The 22,792-nt window shown below is 43.5% G+C and overlaps 1 protein-coding gene and 1 long non-coding RNA gene across 3 annotated transcripts in view; both read right to left on the bottom strand.

The window, feature by feature from the left end:
- The window catches only part of DNAJA3 (DnaJ heat shock protein family (Hsp40) member A3), a 243,444-nt gene extending 224,013 nt beyond the window's left edge, over positions 1-19,431 (bottom strand). The window contains exons 1-2 of one of the 2 annotated variants that reach the window (XM_086941384.1): positions 19,174-19,431; positions 11,693-11,826 (exon numbers count right to left, since the gene is read on the bottom strand). In XM_086941384.1, coding sequence (XP_086797510.1) covers positions 11,693-11,826; positions 19,174-19,318 — 279 coding nt within the window. In that variant the 5' untranslated portion in view covers positions 19,319-19,431. The remainder of the gene's footprint in view (positions 1-11,692; positions 11,827-19,173) is intronic. The other variant, XM_086941383.1, reaches the window with a different exon arrangement.
- LOC147688492 (uncharacterized) lies at positions 16,190-16,782 on the bottom strand. Its single transcript, XR_015300501.1, has 4 exons — positions 16,743-16,782; positions 16,575-16,649; positions 16,413-16,475; positions 16,190-16,321 (listed from the first exon to the last, which is right to left on the bottom strand). It is a non-coding gene; the product is annotated as an uncharacterized LOC147688492 (long non-coding RNA).
- Positions 19,432-22,792: the final 3,361 nt, after the last annotated feature.

Consider the following 22,792-nt stretch of genomic DNA (forward strand, 5'->3'; position numbering starts at 1 on the left):
AATAAGGGAGCTTTCCCAGGGTATCATATCTGTTAACAAACCCTTAGAGTCCCTCATAAACAATGGTAGTAGTCTCACTTAAGGAGCTAAAAGTACATTACACTGATTGCCATAGTATGGATGGGAAAGCGCTGCCCCTCAGTGGATGATTGTTTGAGGGATGTGCAGAGTTGTCGCTTGTGGAGGAGGCCCACATGAAGGTTAGTAGGAGGGACGAGAAATTAGAAGATTATCTCGGGACATGGAGGGAGCTCTACGGGGATTTCCTAACTCTACAGGTTACTGTAAGCGATCAACATAAATCGGATGTGAGTGGCAGTGGGACTGATAATGAGGAGAATAGATGCCCTAGATGTGACTATTCCTAGGCCCCTAGATATACGACTACTGGTACCTGAAATTGCCAAACTATTGGTTTTCTTTATTTGTATCTCGCACTCTGATCCCACCAGACACCCTGCCAGTAAACGTACACCCATCATGTTATGGTAAAATGAAAAATAAAGGTAATAAAAAAAAAAAAGTACATCACACTATTCAGATAATAGGTCTTCCTGCTGTTGGGCTTCCTCCCTTGTGGATTTTAGGTTAAAAAAAGAATGCTAGAGAATTTCCTATCCTTATCAGGCCTCAAGAAATTTACTCACGCACTTGCTATGGCTCGCCAGATTTATCAAGGCCTTCTCGTCAATTTTGGCGTCCTGATAAAGTACATGTGTTCTGTTCACTTAGAAAGTGAAGAAGCAATAGAGGTCTTTAAATCTTGTTTTTAACTAGTCTTATTTGCTCTGTGTCCAGAGACAGAAGTCAGTTTACGTCCTCCTACAATTACTTTTCTTTCTATGACTGCAGATTTCTAGTATTTTGTAAAGTGAACTGTTTGAAGTGATGTACAAAGAGTGATTAAATGAAAGTTTTTAGTGTGTCAGGTTTTTCGAACACACAACATTTAAATAGCTAATAAGTGAACTGCACAAACATGTAATTCTGTGTGTTGAAAAATATTTTCATAGGATGAAAACAAATATGAACACTTTACTTGGGGATGTGAAAACGATAAATATATTTGCTGAAACCCAATTTTCACAAATTGTTTTTTATACACTATATAGTTTTATCAGTAAAACTGCGTATTAGTGGGAATGTTTTGGCATTTTCAATGGAAAAGGTTCTGGCTGTAAATGACAATGTGCTACCACATCATTTAGTAATATATGCCCATATGTATAAAACCTTTTTTGTGGTTTCAAACCGCCCAATCTGCAGAGTCTGGTGGTTTTGCGTCCGCAAACAAGGTTTTTTAAAAAGGTAGAAAATCCAAATTGCATTTCGGTAACCTGTTATTGAATTGAAATGTGGGTTTGCGACTCAGTATTTGGAAGGAGACTGCTTAGCCTACATATGAGCTAGATTCTTTTTATACACGGAGCAAACGTTTAGTCAATTTAATCAAACAAAAGAGTTTGATTAAATAGACAAATGCTGTACTCACATATTTGAAGGTGCTTTCAAATGTGATCATGAAGAAAAAAAATGCAGCTCAGTAAAATAAAATATTCGCCTAGGATTACACAATGAGACCAGTTTAGGTTGATATATTAGCAGATTCCTATTGAATGTTGGGTCTACACGGAAAAACTTGGCTCTTGATCTATAGATAGCAAATGTGTGTATATTAGATGCAGGCTAGGTTGCCCTGACACATGCTGGTGAGGAAAACTGTAATAATACTCGATTTTTAACTATTACGCCTATTTTAACATGGATGATTTTTAATGTTCTAATTGTTGAAATGTATAAATTCTGCTTCCAATTGGTATGTTGTATTCACTGTGCATAATGTATTGTGTTGTAATGCATCTTTTATGGCCGAAAAGAGCCGAAATAAAGATTAAATGAAATATTATTCAAGTTACTAGACCAACATGTCTAGTAACATTTTAATGATTTTTCGATGCCTGCATATATTTAAATTAATCATAAAGCAAACCCTCCTCCTGACATGTCATTGGAATTTCATGCCTATCTTGGTCAATTTTGCTGATGAACTCTTTTAATACTTATTGTAATTCTCCATCAGTCAGGCATAAAGCTTCATTATTGTAATATTCACCTCTCATGTTTCCATCTTGATGTGCTTGTCTAACAACCACACTTGCGTATTCGCTCATGTTTTCCAAAACAAAAAAATATTTTTAATAAAGCTTCTTTTGCTATCCATGTACACCATCCATATGCTTCATAACAATATCCATGAAAATATCAATCGCATTAATATGAGTTATTAAGGGTTCAAATTTGCTCTCTCCTACTGGGTTCTAGAATAGTTCTGTCAACGCTTAAGTTGTTAGTGTTCTTTTCAACGTCAGATACATAGTTATTCTCGAAACCTGAAAAAATTAAACATGTTCCACACTATGTAAAGTAACATTAGAAATATTAGGAGTCACAAGTATAGGTATGGTTTGTTTTTTTTTGTTGCCAAAAATGCATTTTAATTTTAGCATCATGTACAACCTAAGAATACGAACCTTGGTTTGTTTTCCATTCATCTTGTAACTAAGGAGGCATAGGAGAAGCCTCTACTCTAAGCACTTATCTCATCCGCTGTATATGTAATAGGTTCATTGTGTTATTTATTTCCACTTGTTAGCTTCTGATACTGAGATCTGGTCTTAACACTATCCTCTGCTATCTTTCTTCTTTGTAAAGATCATATGCTTCCTTCCCCCTTTTTTATGTCGAGCCAAGCGCAGCGCGCATGCGCTGCTCGACTTTATGTAGGGGCTTTGAGAAATCGCACCAGAAGCTCGCACACGCTCCTGCGTGTGCTTTTTGTTTTGTCCTAGCCTATTAGCCTTTGCGTACGTCTTTTTAACAAAGACAGCACACAATTGGCCCAAGGTTCTTCCATGTTCACGTCCACGGCCTAATGCTTGCGGTTACCCACGCAGCAGCAGCATATGTTTCCAATTATTGTGCCCAGACGCAGGCGCGATAATTGATAACAGATCGCTTGCTGTGGCACACACACCACTCGTGTGCTTTTTTTTTTTATTCAGAAAAAAGGCTGCTCAGTGTGTGCCGCTCGTTTTAACATTGGCTCGTCAGAAATAGGACGTGATGAGCACCTCTTCCAGCACGCTCGGGTTGCCCATTTTTTAATATAATATATATATTTTGCTGTCTTCGTGAACTCTGAGTCTCGGTCTTTCAGTTTTGGCCTGACTCCATCGTGTACCCATAATTTTGCCTCTCGTTGACATCTCCAGCTCTTAAGCGTGAATCGACGCAGGAGCTTTTCTTTTACACCCCTTTTTAACACCTTCCAGCCCCAGCGGCTCTGACCCCAGCAGACGAGCTGTGATTTAAAAGCTGCCTCGTGCTTTACGTTTTTCTTTTCCAGCCTTTTAGCATGTGCTGTAATACAATCCTTGCTTGCGGTTCTGTTCTCTGTACATAACTCTTCTGTTTGTTGAAATGTGTAGTATTGATGTACTTGTGTGGCTTTTCCTAGATTGTCAACGGTTCTTCTCACAAACGATCATTGCCAAAAGAACACTTTTTCATGGGTAACCATAGGTATGGTTGCGAGTAGCGCGTGCGTGAAATCACCGGAAACCGATTATGTAACTGCGAATCTGAGTTCAACGCCTAAAGTTTCCTATATGCAGGAATAAGATGCCGATTGGGCTTAAAGGGCTTCAGCCGCCTCGTCAACGTGCAGCTTCCAATGCACACATCTTTAGATGAGGTGTGCCGGTCTGCATCGGAGATGGAGCTCAATAAAGAAAGGCCTAGAACAAAGTATTTCGCGGGTCACCCAGAGATTAACAAAACAAAACAAAAAGGATGATAGTTGGTTATAAGTTTGCACTCAGTCGTAATTAGTGGTTTCAAAACAAATATAAGGCTACTTCCAGGGATAAAAGTGACGTCTATCAACACCGCCATCAATAGATGTAGACAACATCCACATCAACAAATTCACATACGCTGTATCCCGAGCAAGAAAAAAATCAAATTATTTCGAAACAATTTTAAAGTCCAAAAAAGGTTCTAGTCCACAGGTATATTATGTCTTCTTCTTTTATTGTTTGCACAGAAGCATCCTTGTGGATCCTAGCCAACACGGGTTTCGTCTTAAAAGAGGTATACGCACAAAGACTTCCTCAGGGCAACTCCATTAGACGCCAAAATCCTCGTGTTGATACTTGCTCACATCTTATATGATCGCAAGACTCTATTTACCTCTGACGTGGGGTTTGACATTTGTTTATACTGGAACGGTTTATCATACGTGGAAATATTTGCTGGAATACTTTCTTTTAAATTTGACCACGAGGTTTGAGATTGGAACTTATTTGCGGCATGAAAATTTACCTTAATGGAGTAGCCCAGAGGAAGTCTCTGTGCGTATACCGCTTTTAAGACGAAACACGTGTTGGCTAGGATCCACAAGGATGCTTCTGTGCAAACAATAAAAGAAGAAGACATAATATACCTGTGGACTAGAACCTTTTTTGGACTCGAAAATGGTTTCGAAATAATTTGTGACTTTTCTTGTTCGGGATACAGAGTATGTGCACCCAGAGATTAAAGTGATAAAATAAGTATGGAAAATGTGATCCTCAGTGCAGACGGGTTAAAGTCAGAGTCCTAGTTTTTTCTTTCAGTTTGCCAACACGCGCCACAATATTTGGTGCAGGTTTTCAAATCGCATGAACAGAAGACCCCTCTCCCATCTAGCGCTTACCACCACAAGCTCTATTCTAGGCACAGGCTTCGAAAAGGGAACCCAGGAACCGATAAAGCGTATAGTGCTTCGTTGCTCTCCCGGAGTACGAAGCGCTATGCACGTGCACCAGTACAATGATTAACTATGGTCTTCAGTGGCAGAATGCAAAAAAGAGGGCCACATAGAACATGTGGAGGGGCTCGGGGTCCTTCCACCACTCAAGGCATGAATGTAAACAGGGAGTGAGATCCCCCAAGCCCCGGGAATACTCCCAGCAGGGATTGGACGGGAGACCATTGCCTGGAGTCTGGGTGAGGGAGTGGGTATAGGATGCCCCCTGCACAGGTGGCAGCGGGGTATGCACGATTTAAAGCAGGGTTGTGAACAAGAGCAGAGGGTGTGTGAGAGCTCCGAGGAGCCATGAGCAGAGAGAGACGAGACGAGACTACATGAAACACTGCGCCTCTGTCCTCGGCTGGTAGGGAGGGGGCAGAGTCCTGTAGTAAAGGGGAAACACTTAATAAGGGTAATGAAAGACACACTGAAGAGAGTTGGACAGCTCTCTGAGTTCGCTATTTGCTACTGAGATCTTTGTGACACCAGAGGGTCACATTTAATTTTGTTGCGTTGATAACACATATATAGGTTATTTGCAGTGTTGTGACACTAGGCGTCTATGGCAGAAAAAGCGCTGCAAATGCTGCAAGTATCATAGAAAGGCCTCAAGGCGCCCGGAGGCGGAAACCTACCTCCGCCGTTCATGTAGCACAGGTACAGGAAGCGCCACTCGTTCACAGACCCATGGCGAAGCCCACCCAGGACATGGTGAAGTGCATCTGCCGGGGCCAGATGGTGCGCTCGGTCTTGGGCTCCCACAGCCCGGCGGGGGGTACTCTCCCGGCAGCTTGGCAGACCCATTGGCACACATTTCGGCATCAAGCTCACCTCCGTTGGGAATAAGTTGCCCTTTTTTTACTCCAGCGAGACGTGACAGGTCCCGTTGGACAGCGACCCGCGACACTCCTCCATTTGGAAATCAGTTTTCAAGTTTTTGCAGTGTTTTTTTCCCTCTACGAGGCGCTTCCGACGAGTCGTCCTGCCCTCCGACAGGGGGCACCCCTTTAGTATGTCGCTGACTCGAGAGACCAGATAGGCGAACAAAGGTCCCAAATGCCTTGGCGGTGGAACCTCTCTGTGTGCCGGCCTTCTGTGTTTGTGTGCTCAGAGTGTTTGCAGAAGTTTTAAAACTGCGCTGTTACAGCGCGTCTCCTTATTTCTTCTGTTTGTTCAATAATTGATCAAACTTATACTTGGCATTGTATTTTGTGTTTGTGATTGGACGGGGTGCTCAGCAAACATGGTGGGGTGTAGCTCAGTTTGCGCAGTAGAACGCGGCTGTGTAATCATCGCAGTGTAACAGATGCTGACAGCACTGCCTCTGGTGGGGGACGGAGGATGAAACAGAAGGGAAATTGAGTTGGCAGATGGGAAATTAATCCTATTGTACTCGCAGCTGCAGCCCTAGAAGTAAGTGCTCACATCCAGTCCTAGAGGCCCCAGCCGCGCGAGGCTCCCAGTGAAGTCTGGGAGCAATGTGGCTTCTCGTTCATACAGACCCTCTGAACCTATGGCCGCGGTAGGGTAAACTCCGCCATTAGAACGGGGTCTTCAAAGGTGTCAGAAGAACTTGGAAGACAAGTGCAACCCGGTATACACGGTTTATTTTGCAGCAAAAGCAGCTGCGATTTTAGACACGTATCCATTATCATGACCCTATTTTCTATTCTCCATCTCCTCATTTCTACCTTCCTTCTCCCTCCCTTCTTCCTTCCTCTTTCAGCAGCGCCTCCCTTAATTCCCCTTCCCTCTTATTCTACTTCCCTTCCTTCCCTTCTCCCTTAGTGTCCTTCCTTCCAACAGCACTTTTCTTCTCTCCATTCTCCCCTGCCACTCCATCAAACCTTTTCTCTTTCCTTGCACCATTTCTTCTTTTATTCCTCCTTCCGTCCCTCTTCTTTGTTCCTCCCGTCCATTCATGCATCTAGCATCCCTTCCCTTTGACTTTCTTGCCCTCCTATCAGCCGCTGCAACAAAGCTCGCAGAAAACATCTGAACCACATGTGTGGTGGGGGATGTGGAACTTGGGTGTGGAAGCCTCTAGGGGTGGGTGGTGGTATGTGGTGATGATCAAGTTTCACATCATAATGCCATCATTAGTGTCGCAGACTCACGCATACAGACTAGCCTCATGTTTGACTAAAAAAAGTGTATTTTTGCTTGTAGTTCATACATTTTACTCCATGTGTACATTTTCGATGCAAACAATCTATTTTTCTCCATTGCTCCTCACAATACGAGGATGTTTGGAGAACTTGTATTATTCATACACCTACATGCACCTACATGCCACCATTTTTGGTGCAGTGTTACGTGTATATTCAGAGTGGTAAAACGTATTGGGAATGATGGTTTAAACTCTCAAAGTTCTAACGCTTTCCAGAATGCCGCTCCCTAATTCTAAGCTAGAAACAATAAATAATCAAAATTTTTGCATACTTAAGTTTCATTCGGTGCGTAAATCTTGAACCTGTAAATTTCACCAGGGTCTGCCGCTTGCAGTGCCAAGTCATTATTTTTGGGTCATCTAGAATGTAGGTGCATAAACAAAATTCTGCTATTTGAGAACATTGGCCAAATTCCTTAACCCATTTGAATGATTCGTTCAAGTTAAACAAGAAAAGGACTTACATTTTCGAGCACAAAATCGCTTTTGGGATTCACAGACAACGAATGTATACTCGTAAAAAAAAAATCCATTTACTTACTCATGCATAACATTACTATGCTATAGTCCAACATTATACATGACCCAAATGCTTTCCGTGAGTTGTGGCTATGGGCCTTCCAGTATGGGGATGCTGTAAAAAGTGTGTTTTTACTTTTGCTCTACATTAAAGTAATTCTCTTCACATAAAGAGTCTTTCTTTTAAAAAAAATATAATTAAATAAAATGTCCAGGTGGTTCCACAAACCATCAGTTTGTTACAGCTGGCCTAGAGACAGCTTTAGTGCCTTTCCAGTCTCATGTTTTCAACAAAAAACAAACATTGGAAATGCAATAGGGTTCGCATTAGGAAATTGAGCTATTGGTCTTATAAATGAATTTTTTTTATTTGTTTTTTTTTTAAATAGCTAAATTAATAGCTTTGTCATTTACAATGCCAATAGTTATAACTTTCGCAAATGTGACACCTATAGCATTTGTAATGCAACATGTTTTGTATTTACGTGACTTAGATGTATTGATATTACAAAGAACAATGGCTTATTTTTTTTAATAATTAATACTTAAATAATTTATTTAATTTATAATGGCAATAGCTTAAACTTTTGTAAATAACTTTTGTGAAGATTATGTTCAGTGTTTTTTATTGTGCCGAAAATCCAAGAACAGAATCTTTTTGCGATTTGTAATAAAGCGTGAAAGCTTGAAAACAGCTTGAAACATTGAAAGAACATATTTGAACCAGTGATGCTGTGGTTGCGCCGAGTGATGCTGTGGTTGCGCCGAGTGAGGGATGCGGTGGTTGCGCTGAGTGAGGGATGCGGTGGTTGCGCCGAGTGAGGGATGCGGTGGTTGCGCCGAGTGAGGGATGCGGTGGTTGCGCCGAGTGAGGGATGCGGTGGTTGCGCCGAGTGAGGGATGCGGTGGTTGCGCCGAGTTAGGGATGCGGTGGTAGCGCCGAGGGATGCGGTGGTTGCGCCGAGGGATGCTGTGGTTGCGCCGAGGGATGCTGTGGTTGCGCCGAGGGATGCTGTGGTTGCGCCGAGGGATGCTGTGGTTGCGCCGAGGGATGCTGTGGTTGCGCCGAGTGATGCTGTGGTTGCGCCGAGTGATGCTGTGGTTGCGCCGAGTGATGCTGTGGTTGCGCCGAGTGATGCTGTGGTTAAGGGAGTGCTCGTATACCGACCGCCAGGAACAAGGGCTAGTTTTCTTGCTAATCTAAGCACAATATTGGAATCGCTAGCCACCGAAGAGTCCTTCACAGTCATGGGTGACATGAATTTTCACCTAGAACAACATAACGATAAGGACACCTTTGCCCTCAATACAGACCTGGAAATACTGGGTCTCAGACAAACGGTCATCTCCCCTACCCATCAGGCGGGACATACCCTAGACGGTATCTTCTCTAACGTCGAGGGCCTGCATATATTAAACATCTTACCCATGCCTTGGACTGACCACTATGCCATATTTAGTAGAATGACAATCAATGAAAACATGAGAAAGAAGGTCACTACCCCTGTCCCAGGCTCCTTTAAAGTATGGAAGAATATAAATCAGACAGAATTAAAAAAAGCTGTTGGACAGTACACGTCCATTTCTGTCAACAGAACCCAATACTGCCACCCGACAATTTTAGGATTGGCTAGGCCATGCTACTAATCTCCTAGTACCTACTAAAACCCAATCTAGGAATAGAACCACATCGACCGCCCCGTGGTACACAGAGGAATTAAGAATACAAAAACAACTCAGCATGAATAGGGAAAGGCATTGGCGCAAAACCTATGATACAGAGAGTAAGACCAAATATAAAGAATCATTGGCCGTTTACAAAGTTATGATTGTGGACGCAAAAAAAACATTCTTCTCAGAGCAAATTGAAAAAGCCAAAAATTCCAGCAGGCAACTATATGACATCACAAAAACTCTGTCAGGTAACGTCCCAGATCTTACCCCGCCACCTTCACAATCACTTTGCGATGCATTGGCCAACTTCTTCTTCTCTAAAGTGAATGACATCTATCAAGCTTTCACCTCAAAAACCAACACGACAATAGCCTCTCCTCCTTATATTCCCCCTGAAAATGTTTTGACCAGGTTCAAGGATCTTACGACTGACCAAATAAAGATCATTGTCTCCTCGATTAAACCTGGATCGGCATTAGACCCTGGTCCTTTCTCAGTCCTCCCACCGGTGATGGACACCATCATCCCGGTCATCACTCTAGTTTGCAACTCCATACTTGGGTCTGGGACCTACCCGGACTCCTTGAAAAACACGCTGGTGAAACCACTACTGAAGAAACCGAGTCTGGGCAAGAATGAATTAAAGAATTATAGGCCTATAGCAAGCCTCCCTTTCTTAGCCAAAGTGGCTGAAAAAGCTATGAACCAACAACTATCTGAGTATGTAGAGAAACATATTCTACTGGATGATACACAATTCGGTTTCCGCAAGTATCAAGGTACTGAAACCGCCTTAATCAAAGCCGCCGATGACAGAGTAATCCGAGATCAGGGAGGGACAGCAGTACTAGTACTGCTTGATTTATCGGCGGCTTTCGACACGGTCGACCATAAGATCTTGGTGGACCGTGTCGGAAAGATGGGCATTCACCATACAGCGAGAGATCTGCTTGCATCCTTCCTGGCTGACAGAACACAGGCCGTCACCTTGGGGCCATACCTATCTGCCAAAATTTCACTACCGTGTGGGGTTCCTTAAGGCTCATCCCTAAGTCCGACACTATTTAACATCTATGTGTCGGACCTTGCTAATGTTATCAAAGCACATGGGATGAGCCTAACCTCCTACGCTGATGATACGCAATTGGTATTGGCCATCAAGTGCGATGGATATGAGGTGGCAGAGCGCTTCCAAAGTGGAATGCTAGCAATCGGAGAGTGGATGGCGTCTAACTGCCTTAAGCTCAACTCCGAAAAGACGGAGGTGGTCATCTTTGGACCCCTTTCACCAGGTTGGTCATCAACCTGGTGGCCACCAGCCTTTGGAGCCCCTCCCAGCCCGGCCTCTAAGGTCAGGAACCTGGGAGTAACTTTTGATGAGGGTCTCAACTTTGTGGCACATGCTAACAAAACAGCGGCTACAGCCCATCACAACTAAGAATGATCAGGAAAATCATCCCGTTTTTGACAGATGCAGCTGGTAAAACACTGGTCAGTTCTCTTGTTTTGTCTTCCCTTGACTACTGCAATGGCCTATTCTAAAACGCCCAGGTCAGGGTAACCAATAAGCTTCAGACGATACAGAACGCAGCAGCACGTCTGCTTTCTAGAACACCCAAGTTCTTGGCCATATCAGACACAATTAACACCTTGGCTGCTAAGGCAATTCCCCTCCTGTGCTGGAAATTGCTATTTGGCTCTATTCATGACGAGCTCAGCTCGTCATCAGCACAGCTCAACTGTGCCTCATGACGAGCTGAGCTCGTCATGAGCAGGGAAGGGGTTAATAAATATCACTGGTTGACGATCCGGAATCGGATCAAGTTCAAATCACTCTGCATAGTGTACAAGGCACTCCATGATCAAGGACCGCATTTTCTGAAGGACCAGCTGATACCCTATAAACTAGCTAGACAGCTCCGATCCACTACTCTTAACCAACTAGTGGTCCCACGTACCAAAACAGTCTCATGGGGTGACCGCCACTTTCTAGTCGCGGCACCCAAACTATGGAATGCCCTGCCTCAACACATTAGGACAAGCCCATCACTCCTGCTGTTTCCTAAAAGATTGAAGACCTGGCTTTTCAACCAGTAATACTGGCCATTAACATCCTGGGGAAAGTTATGTGAATAGTCTAGCGCCGAGACGCCTGCGGGTATTCGTTCGCACTTAATAAATCGCAAAAATAAATAAATAAATTGATAGAACTCAAGTTTCTTAAACGAGCCCTCAACGTATTTACCTTTGAACATTGACAATAGTCGTACAAAATAATAGTGTATTAGTGACTCAGAAAACTAAACTCAGTCCTGTTGTGTTTTTTTTTTTTTTTATCCTATCACATGGTAGATTGCCAGTGCAACTTTTTGTGGCCAGCTTCCGTACCATCAACCTTCTGGGATGAATATCTACCAAAATGCAGCACCATTTTTTTCTAAACAAAGCCTATACGTACTTGTTCATAATACACATACCTGGTAGTAAGCTTTTTTAATCTCTTTCTGGCTGGCAGTGCGGGGAACCCCCAAAACCTGATAGAAATCAGTTTTGGCGTAGGCAGATGAACTGGTGTGAAATGGAGCCAAATGAAGGTTAAAGAGGCAGCTTCCTAAATGTAAAAAAAATAATAACAATAAATTAGCAGCTTCACAAGAATGTCAGCCAAAAACAGACAAAAAAATAAAGTGAGATCAGCGCACATGACCTTAACTCTGCTTTTCGAAAGCCATATTGGACCAGCACTCCATTATACAACCTGCCCAGAGAAATGGCAAAGTGTACGAAAGTTGATAGCAGAAAGCAGGTAAGCTCATTGAACTAGTTTTAAAATGCATAGTTTCACAGCAAATAAGGAAATATAGCAGTGGCCCATGAAACAGAAGGAATATGAATCCCAGAGACAGATTATCAGTGCAAAGATGCTGCTGTGTTAGTATTGTGTGCTTCATGTATGTTAACTTGCTGTATGTACCTCAGTAAAAGATATTGCAAGTTGGGCACACAGACACCAAACAGGGATTTTAATTTTAGCAAAGATAAACAAAAAAACATAATACGTTTCAGTCGTCGTATAGGGAATTGGAAATTAATAAGCTTTCTTTCACGCATCTACATTCACAAACACTGAAATTTAAAGATCTGTTTCCACCTAAAGGGGCTAGAAAAAAAATCTGTCTCAACCAATTATCACCACCATCGTTCAAAAAGCAAAGGTGTGGGTCCCATGAAGTTAGATTAATATACTAAAGAGGCGATCAACCTTCTGGATTGTTTAAATGCAATACTGAATTGATTTCATTCGACCAGGGCACGATATTTTGTAACTGGGGTCAATAGAGCTCAATAAACTGATTAAATAACTTCGTGAACCCTTAGAAGTACTGAGTATGCTTTCAATGGTTAAAGTGAGAACACTCCATATGGTTGCTGCTGAGATCCAATGTGCTGAAGACAAGAAGGAGAAATGACTGTACATGAAGCTCACTGGTCCAAGAGGACAGCCTTTTGACAGTTCCAGAGAAGAGCCTGGAAAATGAGCACGTCGTGCATGGACTGGATTATGAGCTGTATAAAAATGTTTTGACAACATGTTTACGTAAAAGGGAGCAGGATAAGATTGACATGGTCCCTCTGAGGAGTGGTGTTTTGGCATGCTGGAACAACACCACGTTGGATTCCAGTCAACTGCCATGACCCAGGGACCATCAAGTAATTTAACTCAACGCAATTTTGGTCAACTATCACCTCTGTGTGTCAGATGCCGGTTGTTTTGCCCTGGACAGTGGCATACTACATCAGAATTTACCTTGTTCACCCACTCTGGAAATCTGCCAAAGGTGAAGAGTTACACAAAGGCAGCAACCCGTTTCAGTCAGAGTTCTTGCATCCGTGCTGCTTTGTGTATTCTACCATCTGACAGTTCATCTTGCCTGTTCGAGGATTTCACACTCAAACCCCACCAGGCTTAGTGTCCATTCAGCATACTTAAACTAATGTTCTCTCTCTGTATTAAACACCTTGACCATGAACAACAGCAGTATAAAAGCAGCTTATCATTAGAGATGGCAAACTAAAGTGTCACTCCTTTATGCCCCCAAGTTAAAAATGCAATCTTTTGCATTGCTTTATACTAGACTCGGGCATGCTGAACTCTCTATTCATGGGGCAGTGATTCATTGTCCCCTCACTGAACTATATTGTTGCATGTCTCTGCGTGCTTTTATACTTCTGTTTAGGCCTCAAATGTCTTTCTATGCAATCAAGTTAACAGTTACTATATCTGTAGTGCATGGATGGGAGAAGGGTGTTGGTTAAAGGGCCATATTTTAGTACAGAGCTTTGGTGCCAACGGTGATGCCCAGAGTGTGCTCCGCCTCCAAATGCTCCTGTGGATCTACAGACTATACTGTCAATGCAATATAAAAGAACATGCGATGGTGGACAGTGCAGCAGGCAGCCTTACGTATCACATAATCTCTCATAGTATACTGCAACAGCATGAAATCTTTAAGAGGACATCCGTATGTGGCCAGTGGAACGGCATCCTTTTGTCGGAATACAGTGCATGTGGGCATATGCATGCGGTCAGCTGAAATGCAGATTCGTGTTAGCATGTACAGTTGTGATGACTGCAGTCAGAAGAACTGTCAGTATGTACATTATCAATGTAGTGTGTATATATGTAATCTTAGTGAGGAAATCAGTTGGATGTCAATGGAAGTGCAACGTTACAGCCTCACTGACGCAGCAGAATAATCCCATTGGCACATCTGTTGGTCTTCAGTGGATCTGCAGACCAACTTTTCAGTGCAATGTCTGAGAGCAATATGATGATTGACAGTCCTAGTGGCAGTCTTGCAGCTTCTTATAATCTCTAAGAAGTTGAACTCCAGTATTCCAATGCATTAAATATCTAGGAGGATATATGTATGCGCCCAGTGGAACTGCAGTCTTTAGTCTGAATGCACAGTTCAAGAGGGCATAATCATGCTACCAGCTGAAATTAAGATGTAGGTTTACATCTATTGTTGTGCTCACATCTGCTGTCAGAAAAACTGTCCGTTTGTTACATATTCTCTACATATGGGTGTGTATCTATGTAGTCTCAGAGGACATTGGTTGGATGCCATTGCAACTTCAACGTTACATCTCTATATTCTGGACAAGGATAATTTTCCTGCCTGCAGTGGACAAGTACCTTAGTCTTTGACCACATCCTTTGTCCAGTACCTTTGTCAAGTGCCCACTGTAAGTCACTTTCAGTAAAATACTCTTGCAAGCAGTGCATACAAGGTGCAGCATTAATTCACACTTATGTCTACCAGTTTACTAAGCTCCTGCAGCTTCTGTGTCTATCCAGCACATGCTACGACCTTCAACCTCTTCCTGCGCACAGTAGCCCTAACTACAGTGCTTGCAGAAAACAAGGTGTGACACTGACCATGCTCTGTACCTAATGCCCCTAAAGTATGTTCTCCCCTCGAAATAATTCCCATGGAAATTTCAAGAGAAAATACTATTTGTGAGTGCTGCCTATTTTATTTTTATACAGAGTTTATATAGCGCAAACTTGATCCAAAGGTATCTGGTATCAGAGCGCTTTACACACGATACCAGTTGCGTTACATGAGGACACATTCATTTTTGTTAGGCGCAGGGAGATAACACGATTTGCCAAGATTCACAGGATGTTGCGCGTCCTTGCAGAGACTCGAACCCGGTTCCTCAGATTTGAGGTCGACCGCCCTAGTTATTAGGCCAATTCCTCTCCCCAAATCCCTCTTATAATTGTGTCACTTTCTCTTGATCAATCTGTATGAAATTTTCAAGATCAAAATGAGATGAAAGAGTTTATTAGAAATGTTTGTCCAGACTTGTCATACTGCGCAAATGATACATAACTGCACCAGTAATTAATTAGGGCCAGAGTTATGACACAGGTAAAAGTGATATTGGGCAATGCCCCAAGTCTCTAAATGTGGAAAGGATTAAATAATGGGCTCATCTGCTTGTGAAGCAAAGCTATATTTGCATGTACTGTGGCTAAACAAGCCATTTTGAAGTAGGGCAGGAGGGTACTGTCCACCACTCTAGAGGATCACCCCACTGATCCACCGAGGAACAGATAGCCCACCTGATCAATCAACCTGCTAAGCTCCAGATTTTTTCCATAACTTGGTGATTCATGGTGATTCCCAAATAGACTTTTGAAGATTATAATTTCAGTTTGACTAATTAATCTCATTACAGTGCAAGTATTATTGTTCATTCTTAGCAGGTCTGGCTCTAAATACATAGGCTCTGCAAAAACTGTAAAGTAGTTCCTCTCCAAAGCAGTAGCTAGTAAGCAGAGGATGTTTTTTAAACAGTTTTCCAAGGATAGCTTGGGAAACTAGAGCCTGCTTAAGTGAAATAATGTCTAAACAATAATGCTTGGTAAAAGAGTGTGGCGCTGAACAAGTAGCAGTTTTGAGGACATCTGCTCAAGGATCATTACCTAGAAAAGCTAAAGTTCATATGAAGTGGGCTTTCAGAGGTACAGGGAGTGTGCAGTTGATATTAGCATAGCAACTCTTGATGATCCATCTCTCAATGCCTGCTTTAGAGACTATATTTTTAAATAGAGGGGTTTTGTCCTACGTGTCCTGGCTGGACAAGTAACATTTGATAAAGAGAAAAAAGTGCCAGGACTCGATTTTAACAAACCAGAACTGGTTTATTCAGCTGGTGTGTGCCTTCTAATATTTATTTAGAGAAGGTATGCATTTGTCATAAATCATGCATTTCAACAATTTTCAAATTTCACAATATACAGAGGTTGAAAATATCCCTTTTACTGGGGATGCAAGTGAACGCAATGTTTCGTGCATTTCAATACATTTCAAAACAATGTGTACAAACAAGAATAAATGAAAAACAATTCATAAACGATTACGCTTTCATCATTTCTTTCTTAAAACAGGCATTAAATCCTATACACCAAAACTTATTCAGGTACATTCATTATTGTGTCGCTGTGTTGTATGCCTACAGCCAGATGGCCGACGCGTTTCCAAACCCTTCTGTTATTCTAATGGGTTCTTCCTCAGGGCCGGGCTGTGTACCTATGGTGTGAAATTGGGGACATTTAATATCTCCTATTTTCCTGAGTTGTTTACTTAGCTTCATATATAGGCTGAGCCTATAGAATTTTACCTTGTGTTACAGATGCTGCTTTCAAGCACGGGGTTACAGGTTGTCTTGACTTTTCATCATTACCTAGATGTGGTTAAGGATGGGTGAATTTTAGTAAATGTATTCATTTTCACATTTCTTTATGCTAAAAGGTGTCTCTGTGAAGGCTGCGCTAACACTTACTTGTTATCTTTCGGTTGCTCTCTCAAGGTGAAGTTGTTGTTAAAAGTGTGTATCGTGTTCCGCGGTGACTCCGATCTGTATGTTTAAGAATTCGGAATCAGTTTCAAAAGTAGAACTAAGATTGAAACATTAGGTCGAGTTCTGTTTTTCTTTGTCATTTTTGCCTACCTGCGTGTAGCGCGGCTGGCGACCCAAGCTCTTCACGTAGTTTAAATGAGCGTTGGCGTTTCTTTGTCAGGTTCTGTAAAAGGAATCAAGCCGATATTGGAATTTACTTGGCATTGATTCTATTTTGTTGCTGCGCTTTTAGGAGGACATTCGCGATGCTTCCTTACCTCCGTTTTTGGGACTCTCGCTGCGCTGGGGGTTCTATGCGGCCACTTCTCGCTCCGAGTGCTGCTAGTCTAATTTGGGTTGAACACCAAACGGAACACGATTTCCTGTTTAAATATGCAGCTATGGATTGTGGGATTTGTAGTTTTTACACCAGCTGAATAAACCAGTTCTGGTTTGTTAAAATCGAGTCCTGGCACTTTTGTCTTTTTTTTTTTTTTTCTCTTTATCAAATGCTTTAGAGACTAAGCAAACCGAATGGAATTTGAAAATGCTACAAAAAGAGTTGATTGGACTTCCTAATTCACTTAGTCCTACCAATTAGTAAATGAGTGCCCTTTTAACATCTAAGCTGTAAAAGGCCCTTTCCGCTACAGACCTGGTCGCAAGAAAAAGACAAGCAGCTCAATGGTCTGGCTCATGTGAAAAGGTGAGACAACTTTTGGCAGAACATGTGAAGTTTTGCCAAGGACTCCCTTATCTTTATACACCTACAGGAATCGTCCCTGTATTGTAAGAGCCTGAAGCCCACTAATGCATAGGAGGGAGGGGATTGCTATTAATAAGGGCACCTTCCAAGAAAGGATTGTGATAAATTGAGCATAGGGCTAGAAAGGAGGGCTCATAAGTCTTGTGAACGCCACATTTAGGTTCCATATAGGGGCATCAAGTGTTTTCAGAGGGATTACCCTCTTAAGGCCCTCCATGAAGCTCTTCATGACCAGGACTTTGAAAAGGGAAGAGTGTTGTCAAATTTGTAAGCATGCTGCAACTGCAGTTAAGTGTAAGCCTATGGAAGTGTAGGCAAGGCTTGCCTCATACTGTTGTAAGAGGTAACAGACAATCTCCTGCACAGAGAACTTAAAAGGAGTCTAACTATCTGAGACACAGAAGTGATTGAATCATTCCCATTTAGCTAAGTTTGAGATAGCCATACTCTAGGAACTCCGGTACCAGATCACTATGTTAAACTTTCTGAGATCTGGGTGTCTGACCTGACCTCCATCCGGAGTAAAAAAATCCGGCCTCAGGAGAAGGCTACTTGCCACACATGCCACAACTTGCAATACGCCAGAAAAGGCGACCAATCATTCAAGTTCAAACTTGTATCTACTTTGGTGTGCTCCACAGCCAAGTCAATCGCAGCAAAATGCTATATTAATGTACTTCCGCTGTTGCGACAAATGGACATTCATCTATCACTGACACCCAATCGCTGACCGACCACCACCCAATCCCCTATATTTGTCGATGGATAGTAACCAATTTATCACATATCTCCCTATTGGCAGGTGTTCACTCACTATCTACAGACCCAGAGTTCTCAACTCTCAGGTGTATTTTGGGGTGTGTAGTGATAGTCGTCCCATTGTAAAAAAATCAGGATTCCAAGATCTAGACTGAAAAACAAAGACCTGGCTTTGGCCATGTCCATACTGGCGCGTGGACATGGGAAAGGGGAGCTCTGGGGACCGTAGTTATAGTCTTGAGGATCCTCGTGGTTTTTAATGTACCCCCTTTAGCGTATCAGTAGATGTTAATTTACCTCGCGTGTAGAAACGGAAATTAAATCTTTTTTTAACGAAATTTTTACATCAGATGCAGTAATTATTAACTATGTGATTTAAAGATTATGCTCATATTCGGAAGTGTACCCATGAGTCTACCCGCAAAGATGCCGGTCTCTTGCATGTCATGGTTTTAGAATTCTATAACTTTAGAAGTTAATTTTGACATTTTCCAATACTTACATTGTGTGATGTTTTATACTTTTTATTGCAATCCTGGATTAAAACAATAAGTTGTATACCTCCCGAGTCTCATTCTTTACAATGTAAATCAGTTCATGAAGATATTCTTTTCTGGGACACATTTTTGTGTCCCAGAACAAGAATGCACTTCCCTGTGTTATCACACCTGCAGAACAGAAATCCTCCTGAGCAAAGTATCACAACGAGAAGATTCGGTTACCAGATCACCAAAGTGCGTCAGACTCCGGCTTACAGTCCTGCATTTTGATTTAACAAATGGGTGCATTCTGGGAAGCGCAGTTTAGTTCGCAATAAATGCGTTAGTAAGTCTAACATATAATTATTTGTGAAATAAAAAACTTACATACCACATGAGTATATCGCCCACAGTCAACTCTACTGTAAACCGTCAAATTAAATCCCACGCTGTCCCAAAGGTCAATACCGGCACATACACTTCGCCTTGCTGTCATGCTCATAGACCAAGACCAGGACCATGACACCGCCGCTCTTACCTCTTAGTTTCTCGGTTGTAACTCCTCCTTGAGCAAGGATTGCCCGCGGGCCCCGCCCCGTTTCACCCAGGCGCTGCAGGGCACGGCTCCACAGGCCCCGGGACACAGTGACCGACAGCCAACGTGAGGAGCACCGAGCCGCCATGTCTGCCGGGCACAGGAAGGCACTGCGCAGAATCGGGGGGCGTGGCAACGACGTCGCACTGCGCAGGTGCAAGTCACAATGATATCTGTTTACTTCAGCAGCAGCTTCGATTGAGCCCTGTGGCCAGCAGAGTAGTGTAGATAGAAGTAGGGAACGTCATATAATTATTCCGACTCCATCCCTCCAGTCTAAGACTTGGGAGGGGCGAGTAATTTCCACCTAAAATTCTGCAAGAGTCATGTTTATTATAGTACTAATTACATTTCTCAAAATATTTTTGCAAACATTAAAAGTATTACAATTCTGTAAAATAGGGTACACATGTTCTAAAGTATCAGAACTGTTCTAACGTAGCCTCTCCGCGAAAGCACACGGGCTACTTGGCCCAATGGTGCCGCTGAAGGAAAAAGCTAAGAATACCATTGTAGAATGGGATCAACCATACGTACAGCGTTTAAAACTATAAAAGCGCTCATGTGTAAGATCAGCTACCGGGAAATGTAGTTTTTTTTTCTTTTCGTCAGGTCGACTGCTGAAGCGGTCTGCCAAATAGCTAGAGTGCTACTTTGATTACAGAACCTTGCATCAACTGGCATCTTGTTTCGAGCTATAAGTTTTCTGGACCTTCACTTGCTCTGCTGGCAATATTTGTAGAAGTACAGAAGCCCAAAACGTTATTTATTTTTCATTATGTTGGAAATAAAATTTAAAGTGTCAAAACTTTTTAAAATTGCTAAATGTTTTGTTATCCTTTAGCGTTTGTATCGTGTTTTACACAGTGGTCGAAGTGGGAAAAAATAAGTAGGGGAACTGTGGATGGAGCACCAGGAGGCGGGAATAACCAGAGGATTGGGACAGTGGGCGGAGCCAGAGGTGTGGCTAAAGAGAGCAAAACATACCAATTTTTTGTATGTTTGGCATTTTACTGACTGACCAGTTACAGTTTATAACGTTATTCAATACAACCAATGGATACACCATATTTAAACTCAGACACCATGCGCTACAGACTTACAAGCAGACCCAATTTGCATTGCTAATGTTAGCACCACTGTTAGATCTGGGGGTCTCTAATTGGCAGAGGTAAGTACCTAAGACCAAGTAGGGACCCTTGCTTCTAGTCAGGGTGACGGAGTACACATAGTAGATAACCCCTGCTCCCCCTCTAGGTAGCTTGGCGCGAGCAGACAGGCTTATCCCCAAGGCAATGTGTGTAATAAATGCACTTAACACAACAATAATCCCCAATCCACCACAAACTGAGACCACACAGGTAAGTATATTTATAAAAATATATCTTTTATCTATTTGCAGCAGTAAAAATCAACAATATACGATAATTACTTTCTTAGGGAAATGTTGCACTTAATCTTAATGGTTGCACGTAATGTAGGAAGTCTCTTAATAAAAATAGTCTCAATTCTCTCTTAAATCTGTATTAAAAACTAGTAATAACGACTTATTGCGTTAGCAGCTCTTTAAATGACTGCCCGAGTAATGCCGCAAGTAATTCACCAAAAGAATAAGCCCTTCAATTCTATGGGCCCCAAGCGCGCCTCACCGCGTGGTCCAGGGACATTTCAGTGCCGATCGGCACCGCCTCGCCGTTGATCTTAGCCCCTTCGCGCCAGCACTGCAGACTTCCTCTCTGCCCCGGCCGGTCCCGGCAGCCCTCCGCCCGCTCTCAGGTCTTCGGGGAGTGGCGGGGAGCTGACTTGACGCTCCAGCGCAGGGACACAGGCCAGGGGGCAGAGATCACTCCCACGGGATCCCTCGGCGAGGTCAGGTCGGTCTTCTCGCAGGTCCCGGTCCCACCAGCCAATCCTGTTGCGGCACTTCAGGCGAGCCCCTGCAGCCACCCGGGAGTCAACCAATGACAATGTGGCTCCCGGGGCAGGCACCTCCTGACATCACAGCTTCTGCAGGCGAGGCAGCAAATCAGAGCGCAGCTCTCGGGGCAGGCCTACGGCAAAGGCCATTCAGAGCGCGGCTCCTATTGTTGATGGACCATTCCGGTCGCGGCCCCTTCGTTTCTTTCTCCGCGGCTTTGCGGAGCGTGGAACAGCTTCTGAACAATTTCAGGCCCCCGGGCCGCGGCGGTGAATTGCGGGCAGATGGTTACAATGCACCCCCACTGTCAGTAGGGCGAGCGCAAATCCGGTCAGGGGGTTATTTCGCCCTGAGGGCGCCTTCGGGCTCACGGCCACCACTGCACACGTGCCGATGAGCACGTCAATCACCCGGCACAGCAGCTGATGGGCAGGCAATACACAGCGCGGCGCTCTCAAGCTAGACAGAGGGCAGCTAGCACTCCACACGGGCAGATGATCGACAGTTTAAGTAAACAGCTCACGATCTCTGCAGCACACAGCAGGGCTTGGTTGTCTTCGGTAACCTTTCTGTTCCTGAGTTACCAAACAGGAGGCCAGCTCTTCTCAGGCCCTTGGAGATTCAGTTTAGGAGACACAGCACACAGCAAAGTCTCTTGGTGATCAAGTAAGCAGGGTCACAGCAAAGTCCCTCTTCTCCTCAGTTTCAGTTGGTCAGCAGAACAGGTCAGCCATTAGAGCACACAGCAAGGCAATCTTCCTTCAGTTCTTCAGCAGGCCTTCTTCCAGCAGAGGTTCCTCTTGATTGTAGAATCTGCTTTTCTGTTGTCAGGGGTCCTTCTCTTATACCCCAAAAAGTCTTTGAAGTTCTTTGAAGTGGGCCCTGAGCCCGGTCTAAACCAGTTCTAGGTGTTGCTGGGGCACTGGGGGTTTCCTGGCTTCCTTCTTTCTTTCAGTATCAGGGACAGAGGTGACAGTCGCCCAGCGGGAGGTGGAGTCAGCATTGTGGTCAGGCAGGCACAGCCCTAGTCACTCCCAGGTACTAGCTCCTCCCACTTCCTTGGCAGCAGATGCAGCCTTTCATCCACAGGCTGACTCAGACAACCTCCTGGGGGCTCTGCAGCCCCTGTCACCCTCAAACCAGACAGTCAATCCACAAACAGCCCCAGTCACACAGAAAGGTTAGACAAGAGAACAGACACTTTCTAAAAGTACTATTCTCAAACATAGAATTTAAAAACAACCTTTCCTAAAAGATGTGTTATTAAATTCTGAGTTTAGAGATATCAATCACTTATGTCCCATCTTGTTCCTTTGGGAAGATAGGCTGGTATCCATTGGGACCAGCCTCCCCCATGTTAATCTATGGAGCAAGATAACCTTGCAGCAGTGAGCACACAAAATGGCTGCTGCTCACTACCAGAGCATGTTACCTGCACTAGTACATGTTCTACCTTACCCATACACTGCACCCTGCCCAGGGGGGTACCTTGAGCCTTCCATAGGGGTGACTGATGTGCACAGACAGGGAAGGGTTAGGCCCAGCCAGTGGGGACACTAGCTAGGCGGACATGGCAGTTCACTGACTGCACGCAGGCACTGCGCTGGCAGGCCTGAAACACCATTTTAGGGCTACTTATGTGGA

Source organism: Lissotriton vulgaris, chromosome 10, assembly GCF_964263255.1.
Source record: "Lissotriton vulgaris chromosome 10, aLisVul1.2, whole genome shotgun sequence".
Classification (NCBI taxonomy): domain Eukaryota; kingdom Metazoa; phylum Chordata; class Amphibia; order Caudata; family Salamandridae; genus Lissotriton; species Lissotriton vulgaris.